General features: G+C 47.6%; 1 protein-coding gene across 2 annotated transcripts in view; it reads left to right on the forward strand.

Moving 5' to 3' along the window:
- Positions 1–21,860, forward strand: part of Dp (transcription factor Dp) — a 131,363-nt gene that overhangs the window by 12,030 nt on the left and 97,473 nt on the right. For both annotated transcript variants that reach the window (XM_045746068.2, XM_045746070.2), the window contains exon 2: positions 2,996–3,126. In XM_045746068.2, the coding sequence (XP_045602024.1) occupies positions 2,996–3,126 (131 nt within the window). The remainder of the gene's footprint in view (positions 1–2,995; positions 3,127–21,860) is intronic.

Below are 21,860 nucleotides of genomic sequence, written 5' to 3' on the forward strand. Positions count from 1 at the left end.
TTCAGTTTTTAGCTTCTCTGCCCTTGAAAAATCTCATGTTACTGACCATAGTTTTCTGATCATAGTTTTCATTACAGGTATTTAGCACTTTCCTGGGTATCTTAAGTGCTTCTGACATAAGTTTCAGTTCATTAAATGTCACCCTTTGGGGACACTTCTTATCTTTTTTATATATGCCTATCCTCCTGAAATCATTAACATCTTAATTTGTTGTGCTGCCTTCACCTAAATACTGTGTACTATTTTCTTGATGACTTTTAACTCTTATGTTGCTCTGACCACCTTAGATAGTATTCCTCATTTTTTACACCTGAAAATTATGGACTTGTTTATATCTACAGTGTTCTGTACACATTTACTGCTGATAAGCAGTCCTTTCCTAATTGCTTACCTAATGTCTGTTTCTTGCTGCTTATTTCTGTTTTTACCTTTCAAAACATACTTATTTGATTGATTGTTTTTCTCTTTTACAGCTTGCACATGTTTCTTTTACTTCCTCCTTGCACTTTCCAGTCCTTTAATAACCTCCTCTAATTGAGTTGTCCTTATGGTTTCACTTGGCATATTCTTGCCTAACACATTGTTTTGGCTGGCTAGAAGAAATGCACTGAGATCTACTCCAAATGTATTAGTTTTCCTCTTCAAATTCATCTCCTATTTAATTTTCTTGTTCTAATTTAAGATTTTTTCTTCATAATTTTTTAACTAATCCTCAATATTGACTAACCTTCCAAGAAAACTACCTTTCATTATTTTTTCCACAGAGAAATCCTTGAAATACACATTTGTTGTTGTCCTTCCTTAAGGCAGTGGCCATTTTTGTTTTTCAACTTCTTTTGTCTTAAATTACAACTGATCCAAATTTTTCATTCACTTTTGCATATTTGTTTTATTTCAGCTATTTTTCAAATTCCCTAAAATTTTTTGCTTCGAACACTGCTCATGGTGATCGAACTGTTCTGCAGTACATAGGCAATTGGATTTCCCTGAAGCACATTGATGTAGCAACTAGCTAGTGTGTAATTACCTAAGTGTAGTTACAGGATTGTGTCCTGTAACTAAGCTAATGGTATCCCATTTTCCCAGCACTGTCATATAACATTTTGAAACTACTGATGATTTTGGCCTCCACTACTTTCTTAATAACATGTTCCAACCATCTACCACTCTCTTTGCAAAAGAAAACTTTCTAATATTTTTTTGGCACCTTTGTTTCCATGGTTTCAATCTGTGTCCTCTTGTTCTTGAGGTTGCCGATTTCAGGAATTCCTCCTTGTCAATGTGGTTGGTTCCTGTTATTATTATTTTGTAAGTGGTGATCACATTGCCTCTTTCTTTTGTTGTTTAGCTTTGACATTTGATGTCTGAAGCCTCTCTTCATAACTTAATTTTTCAGTTCTGGAAGCCATTTTGTAACATGCTTTTGGATCTTTTCCTTATATTGATGTGCTTCTTGAGATATGGGCACAATACAACTGGTGCGTAAACCAGTTCTGTTCTCTCAAACGTTATGAACAGTTTCTTTAGTATTTCACAATCCATGTCATTAAATGTGATTCTGAGGTTGGAAAATGCAGTATATGCTCCTCGCACAATGTTTTTTGTGTGTTCTGGTGACAGTGTGCTATCTGGAACTAATCTTGCAAGAAGTGCCAGACCAACTGGAATGTAGTGGATAGAAGCTTCCTTGCTTCAGGGCACCTGACAGCTGGGTGGACAGCGCTTCAGATTCATAGTCCTGAGGTTCTGGGTTCGATCCCCAGTGGAGGCGGAGACAAATGGGCAAAATGTATCTTTCACCCTGATGCCCCTGTTACCTAGCAGTAAATAGGTACCTTGGAGTTAAACAGCTGCTACGGGCTGCTTCCTGGGGGGAGTGTAACAAAAAGGAGGCCTGGTCGAGGACTGGGCCGCGGGGACGCTAAGCCCCAAAATCATCTCAAGATAACCTCAAGATATTTGAACTTGCAGGCCGTTCCAAGCAACAGCCTATTGGACCAAATTATCACAAGTCGAGCCTGGCCTCAGGCTGGGCTTGGGGAGTAGAAGAACTCCTGAGACCCTCTCCAGGTGTGCTTCTGGTACACTGTATATCCCTAGATCTTTCTTTGAGTTCTTTAAAAAACATTTCCACATTCCATAACATGGCATTTATTCACGTTGAATTCCACTTGCCACACATGGTGCACCAAGCACTTGTTTTATCTAGGACAATTTGAAGGATGTGAGAGAAAGGTATTCCCTCAGCTAGACTTGTAACCCATGGTTGCAGTGCTGTGCAGTGTAAAGCTGTGTACACTATTGAGCATTGGTAATCACTTATAAGGACAGGAGTACCTTGTGTAAGGTGTCCGTATGTTTAGCTCCTTGCATTTCTGTAAATGCTCTCTCCCTCCTAACAGGAGTCAGATATCACCACTGATTAAATTAGCATTCAGGATTTGACATTGACCCCATCCAAAATAGGATATTTTGTTGACAAATATGATTATCATAGGACATACCTGGACGTACTTGATGGGTGGGCTTGGTCCATTTAGAGATCCATTATATGGAGACTTGGATTTTGGAGGGTACAGTCTACTATAATACAGTGTAATGTGATTGCTGTATGTATTAGCAACAGTGTTCTTGGCAGACTTGCCAAGAAGCATGATTATCATTGAATATGTTTGAAAATATCAGTACAATAGCTATATTATTTGGTGTTATTACAGTATAGAAATAATATATGTACAGTATCTGAATGAAAGCTCTTTAGATGATACTTCTCTGAGGACAAGTTAGATTACTTTGTAAATGTGTGTGATTTAATCATTGTACTATGTAGGACTTGCCTCTGATACTTGATTCTGTGAAAGTATTGATGCAGCTTCTTAATCTGTTGCAATGTGCCATTGTATTATTTTCACAAGGCTTACAAATTTTGGGCCACATGTCTAGCAAAGTAACAAATGTTTTTAATATACTGATTGGTTTCGTATTTTCCTTACAGGTGGTCAGCCACAGATGATAAAGGTGATGGGTGGCAAGGGTGGCCACCTTCCCATTCAGCTAACTGGAGTTAGTGCTGGTTGCTCTGGGGGCAATGTAAAGGCCACCTTTGTCAAGACATCTGGTAATCAGGTAATGTACGCACAAGTTATTGATTCTTTTATGCCTCGTGCAGAATTTTGCTCTCTTGCTGGCTATTTTTTTATATTTACAAGATGCTTAATTAATAATCAAATGCACACTTAAGCTTACTTGTTATGTAATTTTTGCCAAATGTTATTTGTCCTAGAAAGGATTACTACTAGATGAAGTGTGGTGATGGTGTGGGGGTACAGTGAACAAATCCACAAGGGCCGAGACGAGGATTCGAACCTGCGTCCAGGAGCATCCCAGACACTGCCTTAATCGACTGAGCTACGACAGGGTAAAACAGTTGAAACCGAAGTTCTACTGAACTTACTGGATCCTGTAGCCTCTCCGAGGCACAAACCAGGGTTTGTGGATTTGTTCATTTGATGCATCACATTGCTGTGATCTCTGTGTGTAATGGGGGTGCAGTGTTGGTTTGGGGGCCACAGTGTGGTGGTGTGGGGGAGGGGGCACTGTGGTGGTGTGGGGGAGGCACAGTGTGGTGGTGTGGGGGAGGCACAGTGTGGTGGTGTGGGGGAGGGGGCACAGTGTGGTGGTGTGGGGGAGGGGGCACAGTGTGGTGGTGTGGGGGAGGGGGCACAGTGTGGTGGTGTGGGGGAGGGGGCACAGTGTGGTGGTGTGGGGGAGGGGGCACAGTGTGGTGGTGTGGGGGAGGGGGCACAGTGTGGTGGTGTGGGGGAGGGGGCACAGTGTGGTGGTGTGGGGGAGGGGGCACAGTGTGGTGGTGTGGGGGAGGGGGCACAGTGTGGTGGTGTGGGGGAGGGGGCACAGTGTGGTGGTGTGGGGGAGGGGGCACAGTGTGGTGGTGTGGGGGCGGGGGCACAGTGTGGTGGTGTGGGGGAGGGGGCACAGTGTGGTGGTGTGGGGGAGGGGGTACAGTGTGGTGGTGTGGGGGAGGGGGCACAGTGTGGTGGTGTGGGGGAGGGGGCACAGTGTGGTGGTGTGGGGGAGGGGGCACAGTGTGGTGGTGTGGGGGAGGGGCCACAGTGTGGTGGTGTGGGGGAGGGGCCACAGTGTGGTGGTGTGGGGGAGGGGCCACAGTGTGGTGGTGTGGGGGAGGGGCCACAGTGTGGTGGTGTGGGGGAGGGGCCACAGTGTGGTGGTGTGGGGGAGGGGCCACAGTGTGGTGGTGTGGGGGAGGGGCCACAGTGTGGTGGTGTGGGGGAGGGGCCACAGTGTGGTGGTGTGGGGGAGGGGCCACAGTGTGGTGGTGTGGGGGAGGGGCCACAGTGTGGTGGTGTGGGGGAGGGGCCACAGTGTTTACTAGTTGTGTTGTGTTTTTACGGGGGTTTAGCTTTGCTCTTTCGGCCCGCCTCTCAACTGTCAATCAACTGTTTACTACTTTTTTTTTTTTTTTTTTTTTTTTTTTTTTTTTTTTTTTTTTTTCTCTCCACACCACACACACACACACCCCCCAGGAAGCAGCCCGTGACAGCTGACTAACTCCCAGGTACCTATTTACTGCTAGGTAACAGGGGCACTTAGGGTGAAAGAAACTTTGCCCATTTGTTTCTGCCTCGTGCAGGAATCGAACCCGCGCCACAGAATTACGAGTCCTGCGCGCTATCCACCAGGCTACGAGGCCCCCACAGTGTGGTGGTGTGGGGGAGGGGCCACAGTGTGGTGGTGTGGGGGGAGGGGGCACAGTGTGGTGGTGTGGGGGGGAGGGGGCACAGTGTGGTGTGGGGGGGCATGGTGTGGTGGTGGTGTACTCACCTAGTTGTCCCGCCTCTCGACTGTCAGTCAACTGGTGTACAGGTTCCTGAGCCTACTGGGCTCTATCATATCTCCATTTGAAACTGTGTATGGAGTCAGCCTCCACCACATCACTTCCTAGAGCATTCCATCTGTTAACAACACTGTCTCTGAAAAAGTTCTTTCTAACGTCCCTGTAATCTTCTCGAGGTAAAAAAGGTAATCTTGAGATGATTTCGGGGTTTAGCATTCCCGGCCCGGTCCTCGACCAGGCCTCCTTTTGTTTACACCCCTCCTCCCCCCCCCCAGGAAGCAGCCTGTAGCAGCTGTCTAACTCCCAGGTACCTATTTATTGCTAGGTAATAGACGCATCAGGGTGAAAGAAACATTTTGCCCATTTGTCTTCACCTCCACCAGGGATCGAACCGGGAACCTCAGGACTACTAATCCGAAGTGCTGTCCACTCAGCTGTCAGGTGCCTCAGCTGTGGCTCATTTGGGTACTCGGTTTCCACCTGTGTCCCGTTGTTCGCGTACCACCTGTGTTAAACAGTGTATCTACCATGTCAATTCCTCAGAATTTTGCCAGCTCTCAAAAGCCGGCAAAATTTGTAGGTAGGTAGTGATCATGTCTCCCCTTACTCTTCTGTCTTCCAGTTTCGTGAGGTGCATTTCACGCAGCCTCTTAGTTCTGGGACTAGCCTAGTGGCATACACTAGGTGTGGGGGCACAGTGTGGTGATGGTGGTAGTGTGGGGGGCACAGTGTGGTGGTGTGTGGGGGAGGCACAGTGTGATGGTGTGTGTGGGGGGGGGCACAGTGTGGTGGTGGTGTGTGTGGGGGGGGGGGCCACAGTGAGGTGGTGTGTGGGGGAGGCACAGTGTGGTGGTGTGGTGGGCATAATGTGGTGGTGTGGGGGGGCGGCACAGTGTGTTGGTGTGGGGGGGGGCCACAGTGTATTCACTTAGTTGTGCTTGTGGGGGTTGAGCATTGGCTCTCTTGTCCTGCCTCTCATCCGTCAGTCAACAGGTGTACAGATTCCTGGGCCTACTAGGCTCTATCATATCTACATTTGAAAGTGTGTATGGAGTCAACCTCCTCCACATCACTTCCTAGTGCATTCCATTTACTGACTACTCTGACACTGAAAAAGTTCTTTCTAATGTCTCTGGCTCATTTAGGTACTCGGCTTCCATCTGTCCCCCCCTTGTGCGTGTACCACTTTTGTTAAATAATCCATTTTTTCTACCCTGTCAATTCCCCTAAGAATCTTGTACAGTATGTGGTGATCATGTCTCGACGAGCTCTCCTGTCTTCCAGTGACGTGAGGTGCAGTTCCCTCTGCCTTTCCTCGTAACTCGTGCTTCTTAGTTCTGGAACTAGCCTAATGACATACCTCTGAACTTTTTCCAGTTTCGTCTGGTACTTGACAAGGTACGGGCTCCATGCTGAGGCTGCATACTCCTGGGACCTTACATACCTAGTATACAAGGTTCTGAAAGATTCCTTACACAAGTTTCTGAAGGCAGTTCTGATGTTAGCCAGCCTCGCATATCCCGCCAATGTTATTCTTTTGATGTGGGCTTCATGAGACAGGTTTGGTGTGATATCAACCCCTATGTCTTTCTCTGTTCGTCTCGTGAAGGATGTCATCTCCCATTCTGTATCCAGTGTCTGGTCTCTGTTACGGCCCTCTCGGGTCGCAACTGGGTTCGTACTCTGATGTTATTAGAGGAAGTTGTATCCGGCCCCAAGCCAGTAGTGGCTTTCAAGGGATGAGATCCGTGACGCAAGTAAAATAAAAGGGGAAGGGAAAGAAAGGCAAAAACTTAAGCTTATAATTACCTTCACCAATAAGTAATATATAAAAGTTACACAGGGGGAGGGGTATTAACACTACGCAGGGGAAGTATATACATGGTCGTCTTCTCCTGAAGACGCTGGATCCTCTCGGTGCCAAGTCCTCGGTGCTTTCGTGGTCTCTTGACGAATCCTTCGATCAAGCTGAGTCTACCCCAGACACAGGGCCAGCCAAAACACAGTTCCACTGGGGCACCGCCGTGGAGGCCGTCAACCACAAGTCCAGCAGGTCTGCTAGCAGGTTCCGGATCAGCAATGCTGGTCAGGCCACTCCACGAGCGATACTAGGGTAGCGCCCTAGTCAGGAGCCTCGTGTGATACCACAAATCACTCTCCTGTCCTCAATACCCCAGTGGTTAATCGTCTCCAGCAGTCGGTCCCGGGTACGACGATCCTTCACTGCCGTATCACAGGCAGGGTAACACCACAGTGTTCATCCGGGGGCCGACTCACAGCTGCTGCAGCAAAGCACAAGGTATGGGGACGGCTGCCTTGGGTAGACTGACTCAACTTCCATCACAGCAGTCCCAGGTCGACTCTGTAAGCAGACACGTCATCAATAACTGGGACACACTAAAACACCTCACTTACGGGCTCAGGCACAAACGGCCGACATATCCACTCCATAGATGGCGTTGTAGTCTGAGCACCACCTCACCAGAGGTCAGCGGCGGCTGTGCTGTGAGCTGAACCGGACTGGAAACTGGCTCTTGTGGCCAGTACACCTTGTCCTCACCAGGTGTCGTCGTCCATTTGGTGGGGGTTTCGGGAGCTTTTCACAGATGGCGCGGTCGTCACTGCTCCGTGCTCGGACGCTGGATCCGGGTTCGTAACAGTCTCCTATTCCCTTCCCCTAGTTTCATTACCTTACATTTACTTGGGTTGAACTTTAGTAGCTATTTGTTGGACCATTCATTCAGTTTGTTTAGGTCATCTTGTAGCCTCATACTATCTTCCTCTGTTTTAATCCTCCTCATAATTTTTGCATTGTCCACAAACATTGAGAGGAACGAATCTATTTCCTCTGGGAGATCATTTACATATATCAGGAACAGTAAACAGAACAGTGTAGTGTGGTGGTGTGTAGTGGGGCAGTGTGTGGTAGTGTGGGTGGTGTGGAGCATAGTGTTGGCAGTGTAGTGTATGGTGTGGGGAAGTTGGTGGTGTCGTGGTGTGGGTGGTGTGTGGCACAGTGTGGGGGTGTTGGTTGGTGGTGGTTAAATTTTTTGTTTGTTCCATGAAAAGCCTGAGAATGTTCAACACGTCCACTACACACAATGGGTATAACTTGCCGACCCCTCATAGTGTTCAAGAGAGAACTCGATAAACACCTTCAAAGGATACCTGATTAACCAGGATGTGAGGAACCATGTCCAACAGCCTGGTTGACCAGTCCAGCAACCAGGAAGCCTGGGCAATGACTGGGCCGTGAGGACGCTAAGCCCGAAACCATCACAAGGTAACCACAAGGTATGGATACGTAGTGCAAGGGTTAATATCGAACTGTTTGCTGGAAACAAACCTCCCAGAAATATGTTAGTAAGAACAGCTTGATAATGCAAACTTAAATCAATACTTTAAAAAAATAAACACAGTAGCATATTAAATATGTGCAAGTCACATAAGAAAGATTAAAAAAAAAAGTTGGAAACTAAAAAGGAGAGAGGCATTCCCTCTATAAGCAAATAAAACAAATTGCAGAACATCTCAAATGCTTTCCTCTATGCTAAGAATGACAAGTAAGGCTGTGTAGAGAAATAAAAATGATTGAGCTAAAGCTCCAAGATTTATATGAAGCACATGGGATCACAACATCTATATAACCTGGATTACATGGTTTTAGACCAGGGTGCTCCTGCCTCTTATAATTGCTAGACCAGTTAGCTGGCATCGTAAACAAGCTAAATGCTGATGTAATATACACAAATTTTCAAAAGCTGTCGATAAATGTGACCACAGTGTTATTGCATTCAAAATGTGCACTAAAAAAATACAGGCAAATTAGGGAGATGAATCTTTATCTTTGTAACAGAACCCAATGTGTAAAAGTCAAAAAAGTAAAATCCAGATCATCCACTATGAAAGGCTCAGTCCTTACCCCACCCTTCAGTGATTTTGGGGATCAACCTCCCCACGGCCCGATCACTGACCAGGCCTCCTGTTTTGTCATCTTGTCATTCAGGCTGTTGAATGTGGCTGCTCGCAGCCTGATTTATGAATCACAGCTTGGTTGATCAGGTATCCTTTGGAAGAGTTTATTGAGTTCTCTCCAAAAGACAGTGAAAGGTCAGCATGTTATGCCCCTTGTATGTAGTGGAGGCATCTTGAACAGTCTCGACCCTCTGATTTTGATAGTTCTCTCTGAGTACTGTACCTATTGCACTTCTGCTTTTCAACAAGGGAGGAGTCTGCTTATACTGCCAAGTCTTATGGTGTCATGTGATGTTTGTGTGTGTAGATTTTGAACCAGTCCCTCTAATATTTACCAATTCCCCAAGATACTGTGCTTAATCCAGTACCTTTATTGATCCTTATATTATATATAGACAAGGATAAAACTATGGTATGGTGCAGTATAGAGAACATGTATGGCATACATGTACTTGCTTGCACCTAAATTATTGGGATCGTCTCAAAGCTCTCCTAATGTACTCACTAGACGAGAGAGATATCAAATAAAATACACGTGGAAAATACTGGAGGGCCAGGTACCAAATCTACACAGTAAAATAACAACATACTGGAGTAAATGATATGGAAGAAAATGCAGAAAAGAACCAGTGAAGAGCAGGTGTGTCATAGGCACAATCAGAGAACGCTGTATAAACATCAGAGGTCCACAGTTGTTCAACATCTTCCCAGAGAGTATAAGAGATATTGCCGGAATAACCGTGGACATCTCCAAGAGAAAACTAGATTGTTTTCTTGAAGGAGTGCCGGACCAACCAGGCTGTGGTGGATATGTGGGTCTGCAGGCCGCTCCAAACAACAGCCTGATGGACCAAACTCTCACAAGTCAAGCCTGACTTTGGGCTGGGCTTGCAGAGTAGAAGAACTCCTAGAACCTCATCAAGCAGGTACTAAATCATCATTTCCAGATGACTCTAGAATTGTCAAGAGAGTAGAGAGGACTCGGCAAATCTCCAATCTGATGTTAATCAGGTCTTTCAACTGGTCACAGAAAATAACATGGATGTTTAATGACCACCTATCTACCTACCTGTTGATTACCTATTTGAAATTTTGAAGATAAATGTTCCCAGGGCCCGGTCTTTGACTAGGCATCATGGTTGCTGGTCTGATCAATTAGGCTGTTCAATGTGGCTGTTTACAGCCTGACGTATGAGTTACAGCCTGGTTGATCAGGTATCCTTTTAAGATGCTGGTCGAGTTCTCTTTTGAACACTGCTAAAGGTCGGCCAGTTATGCACCTTATGTGTAGAACAGTGTTGAAAAGCATTGGGCCTTTGATGTTGATCGAGTTCTGTTGCGTCTCTGCTTTTCAGTGGGGCTATTTTACACATCCTGCCTTAGTCTTCTCCACTTTCCTAGTCTCATGTGGTGTTATTTGTTAATGTGTATGCAGATTTGGAACCAGTCTTTCTAATATTTTCCAAATGTAAATTTATGTGCATCTCTTGCTTGCACTCTAGAAAATACAGATTTAAAATTTTTAGGTGGTCTCAATAATGTAGATGGGGAATTAATATTAAAATTAATAATATTAGTTTTATTAAGTGGATTCTAGCAGTAAAAGATCTTTGCATGCTCTCCAGGACAGCAATATCTCTACCATTGAATGGAGCTGTTAATGGGCAACAATTTTCCACTCTATATAGCACTTGCATCTTAAAAAGTACTGTATTGTCATTGGTGTGGCATCTCTTGTCTGAAAGGTTCTTGTTATTTAACCTGTCGTTTTTTCTTCCAGTTGTGACAGCTACTTTGTAGTTGTCCATAGAAGTAAGGACTTCATACTGTACATGATTACTCCCTAAATTTTATACATTGCTTTTTCCTTTCAATAGTGTGTTTGACTCCATTTTATTTGTGGTTTCTGTTTTGATATATTTTTTATTTTTCATAGCATAGTAACCGGAATTTACTCTCATTAAACATTGTGTTGTTTTCTGTAGCCCATTGAAAGACTTTATTAACATCCGATTAAAGGTTTGCTGTGTCCTCTATACAGTATTGTCTTCTCTCATAAAATTCCTAGTGCCATCTTCAAAGTGCCTGATAGTGAAACAATAGTGCCTGATCAAAGGATGATCAGGCACTATTGTTTGTGTCCTTGGCAATATCTGATATGAGGATGGGAAAAAGTACTGAAGCAAGCACAGTACTTACTGGGAACTGAACTTTTCATGAGGGATGTTCTGGAACATTACATTGTTGACTATTAAACTTTAGGGTTACCTGGAGTATACTGGGAGAGAACAAATCCACAAGGGCCGTGATGAGGATTCAAACCTGCGTCGGAGAGCATCCCAGATGCTGCCTTAATCGACTGAGCTACGACATGGGAGAGGGTTTCTGGAGTTCTTCTATTCCCCGAGCTTTGTTTGGGGCCAGGCTCGAAGGGTTCTGTTTGTTAGGACATTAACTTTCTAGTAATTCCTTTTGTGCACATGTTTTGTGCAATAACACTATAGTCAAACATGTCAAAAGCCTTTACAAAATCTGTGCATATGACATCGGTATTTTGTTTTTCTGTAGCAGGTAAGGCCATGATATAGTGGTCTAGCAATTTGAGAGGCAGGAATGTCCTGTTCTGAACCCATTTTGTCCAAGGTTATGTAGATCCTGTGATTCCATGTGTTTTATGATCTTAGTTCTTATGATGATGTGCGTGTGTGCCTGTTAGTGCTATAATTCCTTAATTTTTTCCCTCTGCTTTATTTCCTCCTATATGGAGTGGTGCTATCTTCGCTGTTTTAAGTATGTCCGGGATAATCCAGTAACTAAAATTCATCTCCAAATGATGTAAAGCCATTATCATATTGGTTATTTTAATTCTTGATGAAGTAGAATGCCAGGAATCGGGGCCTGTTGCAGAGTACATGAACATACTACAGTATCTATGGCTGTTTCGAAGTCCTTTAGGGTTAAGGGTGACATTTGATATATGATGTGATATTGGTATCACTGATGAATTCTTTTCGATTATAGATCTTCATTGTGTTTATGAAAATAATCTTTATTTTGTGCACAAAATACTTGCAAAAGGAATTACTGGTAAAGCAGGAAAGATGTATCTTCAATTTCCTAACGAACAGAATGCAGTGTGTAATAGTCAACGCAGTAAAATCTGGATCATTTGTGAAAAGATCAGTCCCCCAAGATACCGCACTTACTCCGGTACTTTTCTCATCCTAATATCAGACATAGACAAGGATATAAACTACAGTACTGTATCATTTGCAGAGGACACTAGGATTTTCATGTGAGCAGACAATATAGAGGACATGTAGAGGGGAAAAAAATGAATGAGCTAACCTTACCTTGTGATTACTTTGCATTGGTTTCGAGGATTGACATCTCCACGGACCCTTCTTTGTCCAGGCCTCTTGATTTCTGGTCTGTATTTATTTCACCTCTGCTTTTCAACAGGGGGTATTCTGCACATCCTGCCATGCCTTCTGGTTTCATGTGATGTTATTTCTGTGCAGGTTTAGGACCAGCCTCTCTAATATTTTCCACATGTAAATTATTGTGTATCTCTCCTGCCTGTGCTCTAAAAAAAATACAGACTTAGGCATTTTAGTTAGTCCCAATAGTTTAGATGTTTTACTGAGTGGGTTCTAGCAGTAAAGGATCTCTGCATGCTCTCAAGGTCAGCAAATTCTCCAGCTTTGAAAGGGGCTGTCATTGTGCAACAGTGTTTCACTCCAGAGACTACTAGTGTCTTGAAAAGTATCATCATCGGTATAGCATCTTTGGTGTGAAAGGTTCTCGTTATCCAACCTGTCGTTTTTCTTGCAGTTTTGACGGCTACTTTATTGTGTTCTCTAAAGGCAAGGTCTTCCAACATGAGTACACCCTAATAATTTATATTGCTTTTTCGTTCTATGTTATGATTTGACTGTTTTGTACATGGTTTCCATTTTTACATTTTAATTTTTTACGTGGTGCAGGAGCTAGAACTTTTTTCTGTAGTGAAAGAAAATAAAGAAAGGTTATAGAATCAGCTTTGGTTTCATTCCTTGTTCTTTTTAGTCCTTCTCTGTTCTCTTACCAATTTTTTTGTACTTTTCCCTTTTTTTTTTGGTCCCTTTAATTTTCTTGTATTGCTAATTGAACCAGGGGTTTACTTTACTTTATTCATCCACCACCTCCTTGAGTGCTATGAACTGCTCCATTGCATTGGCATATTTCCCAGCATTGCATTGCATTTTGTTTTCTGTCCTCTCTTTCCATTTCTCTTTCCCTCTGAAAGTCCCTCGTGTTTCTGATTTCTTCTTCTTCAGGCCGGGCCGAAGCCACCATCTCGGCAGCCCGGTCTCTGTCTTTCTTTTTTCTTTTTATTCTTCCTTTTCTCCTTCAGCTCTACTATGTATTCAAGCATGATAATGCAGTGATCGCTAGCTCCTAGACGCATCTCGTGCACTATTTTTTCAACATCCGATTCATTTTGGGAAAACACCAAGTCTAGCGTTGCTGGTAGATCACCTCCTCTCACTCTTGTTAGTTCTGCGACATGTTGTAAGAATGATTGTCTGCCATGTCTACCAATTTTCTTCATCAATTGTTTGGTTTCATCACCCCTGTGGGAAGCCTTATTTATCCAGTCTAATTCTCTGTGGGTGAAGTCCCCCCGTATTACGATTTTAGTGCTTGTTCCCCTTGCTTCTGTGGCTGCTTTTTACATCACCTTTAGACAATTCTCATCGCCACCCTGACAGTGTACGCACTTAATTGTACTCACCTAATTGTGCTTGTGGGGGGGTTGAGTTTTGTCTCTTTGGTCCCGCTTCTCAACTGTCAATCAACTGGTGTACAGATTCCTGAGCCTATTGGGCTCTATCATATCTACATTTGAAACTGTGTATGGAGCCAGCCTCCACCACATCATTTCCTAGTGCATTCCATTTATTAACTACTCTGACACTGAAAAAATTCTTTCTAATGTCTCTGTGGCTTATCTGGGTACTAAGTTTCCACCTGTGTCCCCTTGTTCGTGTCCCACCCGTGGTGAAGAGTGTCTTTGTTCACCCTGTCAATTCCCCTGAGAATTTTGTAGATGGTTATGTCTCCCATCACGAGAGAGATACCAAATAATATACACATGGAAAATACTGTTGGGCCAGGTCCCAAATCTACACAGTAAAGTAACAATGTACTGGAGTGAACGATATGGAAGAAAAAGCAAGATTGAACCAGTGAAGAGCATAGGTGCCATAGGCACAATCAGAGAACACCGTATAAAACATCAGAGGTACGCGGTTGTTCAACGTCCTCCCAGCGACTATAAGAAATATTGCTGGAACAACCGTGGACATCTTCAAGATAAAACTGGACTGTTTTCTAAGAGAAGTTCCGGGTCAGCCGGGCTGTGGTGGGTATGTGGGTCTACGGACCGCTCCAAGCAACAGCCTGGTGGACCAAACTCTCGCAAGTCGAGCCTGGCCTCGGGCCGGGCTTGGGGAGTAGAACAACTCCCAGAACCCCATCAAGCAGGTATCTCCCCTTACTCTTCTGTTTTCCAGGGATGTGAGGTTCAGCTCCTTTAGCCTTTCGTCGTAGCTCATTCCTCTCGGTTCCAGGACGAGCCTGGTGGCATACCGCTGAATCTTCTCTAACTTTGTCTTGTGTTTAACTAGGTATGGACTCCAGGCTGGAGCTGCATATTCCAGGATTGGTCATCTCTTGAGGTTATCTTGAGATGATTTCGGGGCTTTAGTGTCCCCGCGGCCCGGTCCTAGACCAGGCCTCCGCCCCCAGGAAGCAGCCCGTGACAGCTGACAGCAGCCCGTGACAGACAGCAAAATGAGGATCTGAAACATAATACAGGGTACAAAACACAATCGAATCTTCCCATAGTAGAAAAACAGCATGTCAAGGATTTGGGAATAATGATGTCCGACGATCTAACGTTTAGGGAGCATAACGAAGCAAATATCGCGTCAGCCAGAAAAATGATCGGATGGATTACGAGAACTTTCAAATCCAGGGATCCCATCACAATGGTTGTACTCTTCAAGTCACTTGTGCTGTCCCGTCTCGAGTACTGCTCAGTACTCACTTCCCCCTTCAGAGCAGGAGAGATTGCTGAAATAGAGGGAATACAGAGAACATATACGGCACGCATAGACGAGATAAAACACCTAAATTATTGGGATCGTCTCAAAGCTCTCCAAATGTACTCTCTAGAAAGGAGACGAGAGAGATACCAAATAATATACACATGGAAAATACTGGAGGGTCAGGTCCCAAATCTACACAGTAAAATAACAACGTACTGGAGTGAACGATATGGAAGAAAATGCAAGATTGAACCAGTGAAGAGCAGAGGTGCCATAGGCACAATCAGAGAGCACTATAAACATCAGGGGTCCGCGGTTGTTCAACGTCCTCCCAGCGAGCATAAGAAATATTGCCGGAACAACCGTGGACATCTTCAAGAGAAAACTGGACGGTTTTCTAAGAGAAGTTCCGGATCAGCCGGGCTGTGGTGGGTACGTGGCCCTGCGGGCCGCTCCAAGCAACAGCCTGGTGGACCAAACTCACAAGTCGAGCCTGGCCTCGGGCCGGGCTTGGGGAGTAGAAGAACTCCCAGAACCCCATCAACCAGGTATCAACCAGGTAGCTGACTAACTCCCAGGTACCTATTTACTGCTAGGTAACAGGGGCATTCAGGGTGAAAGAAACTTTGCCCATTTGTTTCTGCCTCGTGTGGGAATCGAACCCGCGCCACAGAATTACGAGTCCTGCGCGCTATCCACCAGGCTACGAGGCCCCCTCAGTGAACTAGAGTGGCAGCACAACACCACAGTAGTGATGGTACAGTGAACTATAGTGGCAGCACAACACCACAGTAGTGATGGTACAGTGAACTAGTGGCAGCACAACACCACAGTAGTGATGGTGATGGTACAGTGAACTATAGTGGCAGCACAACACCACAGTAGCGATGGTGGTGGTACAGTGAACTAGAGTGGCAGCACTCTAGTAAAAGAAACAGAACCACAGTAGTGATAGTACAGTGAACTAGAGTGGCAGTACAACACCACAGTAGTGATGGTACAGTGAACTAGAGTGGCAGCACAACACCACAGTAGTGATGGTGATGGTACAGTGAACTAGAGTGGCAGCACAACACCACAGTAGTGATGGTGTTGGTACAGTGAACTAGAGTGGCAGCACAATACCACAGTAGTGATGGTGATGGTACAGTGAACTAGAGTGGCAGCACAACACCACAGTAGTGATGGTGGTGGTACAGTGAACTAGAGTGGCAGCACAACACCACAGTAGTGATGGTGTTGGTACAGTGAACTAGAGTGGCAGCACAACACCACTGACATAAGTGGTATACAAAGTCCTGAACAATTCCTTACACAAGTTTCTAAAGGCAGTTCTTATCTTGGCCAGTCTAGCATATGCCGCTGATGATATCCTTTTGATGTGGGCCTCTGGGGACAGGTTCGGTGTGATATCAACCCCCAGATCTTTCTCTCTATTTGACTCATGCAAGATATCACCTCCCAAATGGTACATTGCATTCAGCCTTCTGTTACCTTTGCCTAACTTCATTACTTTACACTTTCCTGAATTGAACTTTAGTAGCCATTTTCTAGACCATTCCTCCAGTTTGTCCAGGTCATCCTGTAGTCTCTGTCTGTCTTCATCCGTCTTGATTCTTCTCAATTTTTGCATCATCAGCAAACATTGAGAGGAACGAGTCTATACCCTCCGGAAGATCGTTTACATGTATTAGAAACAGGATGGGTCCAAGTTCTGAGCCCTGTGGGACTCCGCTGGTGACATCTCCCGACTCTGATGTCTCCCTCCTCTCCGTTACTCGCTGTTTCCTGTTGCTTAAGTACTCCCTTATCCACTGGAGCACCTTCCCTTTTACTCCTGCCTGTTGCTCCAACTTTGTTAACAGCCTTTCATGGGGTACTGTGTCAAAGGCTTTCTGGCAGTCCTGGAAGATACAGTCAGCCCACCCTTCTCTTTCCTGCCTAATTTTTGTTGCCTGGTCATAGAATTCTATTAAACATGTGAGGCACGATTTACCATCTCTGAACCCCTGTTGGTGCGTTACAAAGTTATTTCCCCCCAGATGCTCTACGAGCCTTTTCCTCACGATCTTCTCCATCACCTTGCATGGTATACAAGTTAGGGAAACTGGCCTGTAGTTCAGTGCCTCTTGCCTGTCACCCTTCTTGTATATTGGGACTATGTTAGCTGTCTTCCAACTTTCTGGTAGGTCTCCTGTTTCCAGTGACCTGTTATACACCATAGAGAGTGGCACACTTAGTGCTTCTGCACCTTCCTTTAGTATCCATGATGAGATTCTGTCAGGCCCAACAGCCTTTGTAACATCTAGCTCCAACAGACACCTTTTGACCTCATCACTGGTGAGGTCAAATTCCTCCAAGGTTGCTTGGTTTGCCTCATCATTTAGTGCAGGGGGCTTCTTGTTCTATTGTGAAGACCTCCTGGAATCTCGTGTTGAGTTCTTCACACACCTCCTTGTCATTCTCTGTGTATCTGTTCTCCCCTTTTTTTCAATTTCATCACTTGTTCCTTCACTGCTGTTTTCCTTGTGATGTGGCTGTGGAGCAGCTTTGGTTGGGTCTTGGCTTTACTTTGTCATTTTCATACTGTCTCTCTGCTTCCCTCCTCACTCTGAGGTACTCATTTCTGGCCCTCTGGTATCTCTCCCTGCTCTCCGGTGTTCTGTTATTTATGTAGTTTCTCCATGTTCTTTTACTCAGTTGCTCCGCTACCTTGCATTCCTGGTTGAACCATGGGTTTTTCTGTTTTCGTTTTTCTGCTTTTAGACCGGGATAAACCTGTCTGCAGCTTCCTGGCACTTCTGGGTGACAAAATCCATCATGTCCTGCACATTCTTGTCTCTAAGTTCTGTTTCCTCGTCTCGTCAGTGTGGGGGGGGGGGTGTATTGTACCTGTCTGTGGCCTGATAACCTTCCCATTAACTATATATTTCATTAATAGTTAAAAAAGTTTTATAATTCACAGTAAAAGTTGTTTGGTTTTGCTCACAAAAGTTACAAAGGTGTTTAAGGGTTTTAGCGGTGTTTGGGAAGGTGTGCTGCCCCTGGCCTTCACCGCACATCCGCTTCATCGCTAAATTGCAGTATCTCCCTATATATTTTAATTTACTAATTTTTATAATTTCTGTTGCAAGATTTTTTTTGCGCAGGGATATTCCTGCGCGGGCCCTAAGCCTCTGGCTGGCCCACTAAGTGTTGCTTGTTTCTGTTTTATTTTGGGCGGAGTATGAGTATTTATGACTCGTATGGTCGCTTTGACAGTGAGATTTTGTCCCAGGTGTTTAGCTACTACTTCTGCTCTGTTGAATCAAAGTTGAAATCTTAATGGGTTTGTAACTGTGTACTGTGTTAGATAATGTTCCAGTGGCCTGTCGGGATGCAAGTGTTGATCGTGTATTGTTTGTTCTCCATGCGGTATCCGCTGGACAGTTTTCGTCGTTAGTGTGATGAAAATTAATGTGTTGGGTGAGACTGGTGGTTGAGCAAGTGTTGGCCTGATGCCTCAGTCAGGCAAGAGTGACCGTGTGATCGTCACCCTGGCCTTAACCTGGCCACCTGCACCACGCGACTCCAGTGAGCATTACTAGTGACAAACGGCGATGGTATCTAATACTAGTGTAATGTGTGTTGTGTAGCTACCTTCTTACGTGATCAGACACCTTACTACGATTTCTGCTTGCCACCGCCTTGGAAATATGGAAAAGGGGAAATGTTAACGTTATCCATAGTTACTGACGGTCTTCTACAGCGATTGGATAACTAAGCTTTTGCTCTTCTAGGTTTCGATGAAGGGTTTTGACAAAGTGGTGGGGAATCACGGCGTGGAGAGTGATGAAGAACACACTGGCAAATGGTTTTAGGGATACGTAGAATTCCCCTTCTGGAGCAACAGCGTTTATGATGTACTTTTTTTGGTGGTTCTGAGAATTAACATAATCTGCTGCCCGGTCTCTGACGAGGCCTGGTTGTGGTGTGGGTTAACCACCAACTACGAGTTAAACGTAGTTGCTTGCAGTCTGACGTTCAGAACGAAGGTGATTTCATGTGGCTTGTCAGAAGACCCTTTTTGTGGCTAAAGGATATGATACATTGATTATTTAATCCTGTAGAGATAAGCCTTATGAGCTTTTTCTATCACAATCCTATCTTTTGACTTTGTCGCTTGTTTTTGGGAAGTCCAGCACTTAGTGCAAGTCTCGTCTAAATATTAGATGAATATTATATGGCGCCACGTAAATTTGTCAGTCAGTGGACTGTGGTGGTGGTTGTGGTTTGTAGTGTGAGGGAATAACTTGGTAGTAGGTATGCACGTGTGGGATGGCGGTGTGGGGAAAACTGTTAGAGAAGCTGGAGAGGGAGGGACTACCAGCTGGAGGTGACTTTGACATGAATGTGGCTCTCGTGGCCTTGACTTGCACCAGCTAATTTATATCATTTGGTGGTGTCCGGCAGGTCGCTACACAACTACCGGACGCTACTGTACTTTATGCACCCCTGCTGACGCGCACGCGCGCTCTCTCCCCCCTACCTCTCTCCCCCCCACCTCTCTCTCCCCCCACCTCTCTCTCCCCCCCACCTCTCTCTCCCCCCACCTCTCTCACCCCCCCACCTCTCTCACCCCCCCACCTCTCTCACCCCCCCACCTCTCTCACCCCCCCACCTCTCCCCCCCCCTCACCTCTCCCCCCCCCTCACCTCTCCCCCCCCCTCACCTCTCCCCCCCCCTCACCTCTCCCCCCCCCCTCACCTCTCCCCCCCCTCACCTCTCCCCCCCCTCACCTCCCCCCCCTCACCTCTCTCCCCCCCCACCTCTCCCCCCCCTCACCTCTCTCCCCCCCTCACCTCTCTCCCCCCCCCTCACCTCTCTCCCCCCCCCCCTCACCTCTCTCCCCCCCCCTCACCTCTCTCCCCCCCCCTCACCTCTCTCCCCCCCCCTCACCTCTCTCCCCCCCCCTCACCTCTCTCCCCCCCCCTCACCTCTCTCCCCCCCCCCTCACCTCTCTCCCCCCCCCCCTCACCTCTCTCCCCCCCCCTCACCTCTCTCCCCCCCCCCTCACCTCCCCCCTCACCTCCCCCCCCCCTCACCTCTCTCCCCCCCCCTCACCTCTCTCCCCCCCCTCACCTCTCTCCCCCCCCTCACCTCTCTCCCCCCCTCACCTCTCTCCCCCCCTCACCTCTCCCCCCCCTCACCTCTCCCCCCCCTCACCTCTCCCCCCCCCTCACCTCTCTCCCCCCCCCACCTCTCTCCCCCCCCCCACCTCTCTCCCCCCCCCACCTCTCTCCCCCCCCACCTCTCCCCCCCACCTCTCCCCCCCACCTCTCTCCCCCCCACCTCTCCCCCCCCCCCCACCTCTCCCCCCCCCCCACCTCTCTCCCCCCCACACCTCTCTCCCCCCCCACACCTATCCCCCCCACACCTCTCCCCCCCCCCACACCTCTCTCCCCCCCCCACACCTCTCCCCCCCCCACACCTCTCCCCCCCACACCTCTCCCCCCCCACACCTCTCCCCCCAACCTCTCTCCCCCCCCAACCTCTCTCTCTCCCCCCCCAACCTCTCTCTCTCCCCCCAACCTCTCTCTCCCCCTCTCCCCCCCCAACCTCTCCCTCCCCCCAACCTCTCCCTCTCCCCCCCAACCTCTCCCCCCCAACCTCTCCCTCTCCCCCCCAACCTCTCCCTCTCCCCCCCCAACCTCTCCCTCTCCCCCCCCAACCTCTCCCTCTCCCCCCCCAACCTCTCCCTCTCCCCCCCAACCTCTCCCTCTCCCCCCCAACCTCTCCCTCTCCCCCCCAACCTCTCCCTCTCCCCCCAACCTCTCCCCCCCAACTTCTCTCTCCCCCCAACTTCTCTCTCTCCCCCCCCCCAACTTCTCTCTCTCCCCCCCCCCAACTTCTCTCTCTCCCCCCCCCCAACTTCTCTCTCTCCCCCCCCCAACTTCTCTCTCTCCCCCCCCCCCCAACTTCTCTCTCTCTCCCCCCCAACTTCTCTCTCTCCCCCCCAACTTCTCTCTCTCCCCCCCAACTTCTCTCTCTCCCCCCCCCCCCAACTTCTCTCTCCCCCCCCCCAACTTCTCTCTCTCCCCCCCCAACTTCTCTCTCTCCCCCCCCAACTTCTCTCTCTCCCCCCCCCCAACTTCTCTCTCTCCCCCCCCCCAATTTCTCTCTCCCCCCCCCCAACTTCTCTCCCCCCAATTTCTCTCTCCCCTCCAACTTCTCTCTCTCCCCCCCCAACTTCTCTCCCCCCAATTTCTCTCCCCCCCAACTTCTCTCTCTCCCCCCCCCAACTTCTCTCTCTCCCCCCCCCCAACTTCTCTCTCTCCCTCTCCCCCCCTCCCCTCTCTCCCCTCCCCCTCCCCTCTCTCCCCTCCCCTCTCTCCCCCTCCTCTCCTCTCTCTCCCTCCTCTCTCCCCTCTCTCTCATCTCTCCCCTCTCTCTCCCCCTCCCCTCTCTCTCTCCTCTCTCCCTCTCCCTTCTCTCTCCCTCTCCTCTCTCCCTCTCCCTTCTCTCTCCCTCTCCCCTCTCTCTCTCTCCTCTCTCCCCTCTCTCCCTCTCCCTTCTCTCTCCCTCTCCCCTCTCTCTCTCTCCCCTCTCCCTTCTCTCTCCCTCTCCCCTCTCTCTCTCTCCCTCTCCCCTCTCTCTCTCCCTCCCCCTCTCCCTCCCTCCCCCTCTCCCTCCCTCCCCCTCTCCCTCCCCCTCTCCCTCCCCCTCCCCCTCTCCCTTCCCTTCTCTCCCTCCCCCTCTCCTCTCTCCCCCTCTCCTCTCTCCCCCCTCTCCTCTCTCCCCCTCTCCTCTCTCCCTCCCCCTCCCCCTCTCCTCTCTCCCTCCCCCTCCCCCCTCTCCCTCCCCCTCCCCCCTCTTCCTCCCCCCTCTCCCTCCCCCCTCTCTCCCCCTCTCCCCCCCTCTCCCCTTCTTCTCTCCCC

Source organism: Procambarus clarkii, chromosome 39, assembly GCF_040958095.1.
Source record: "Procambarus clarkii isolate CNS0578487 chromosome 39, FALCON_Pclarkii_2.0, whole genome shotgun sequence".
Lineage (NCBI taxonomy): Eukaryota > Metazoa > Arthropoda > Malacostraca > Decapoda > Cambaridae > Procambarus > Procambarus clarkii.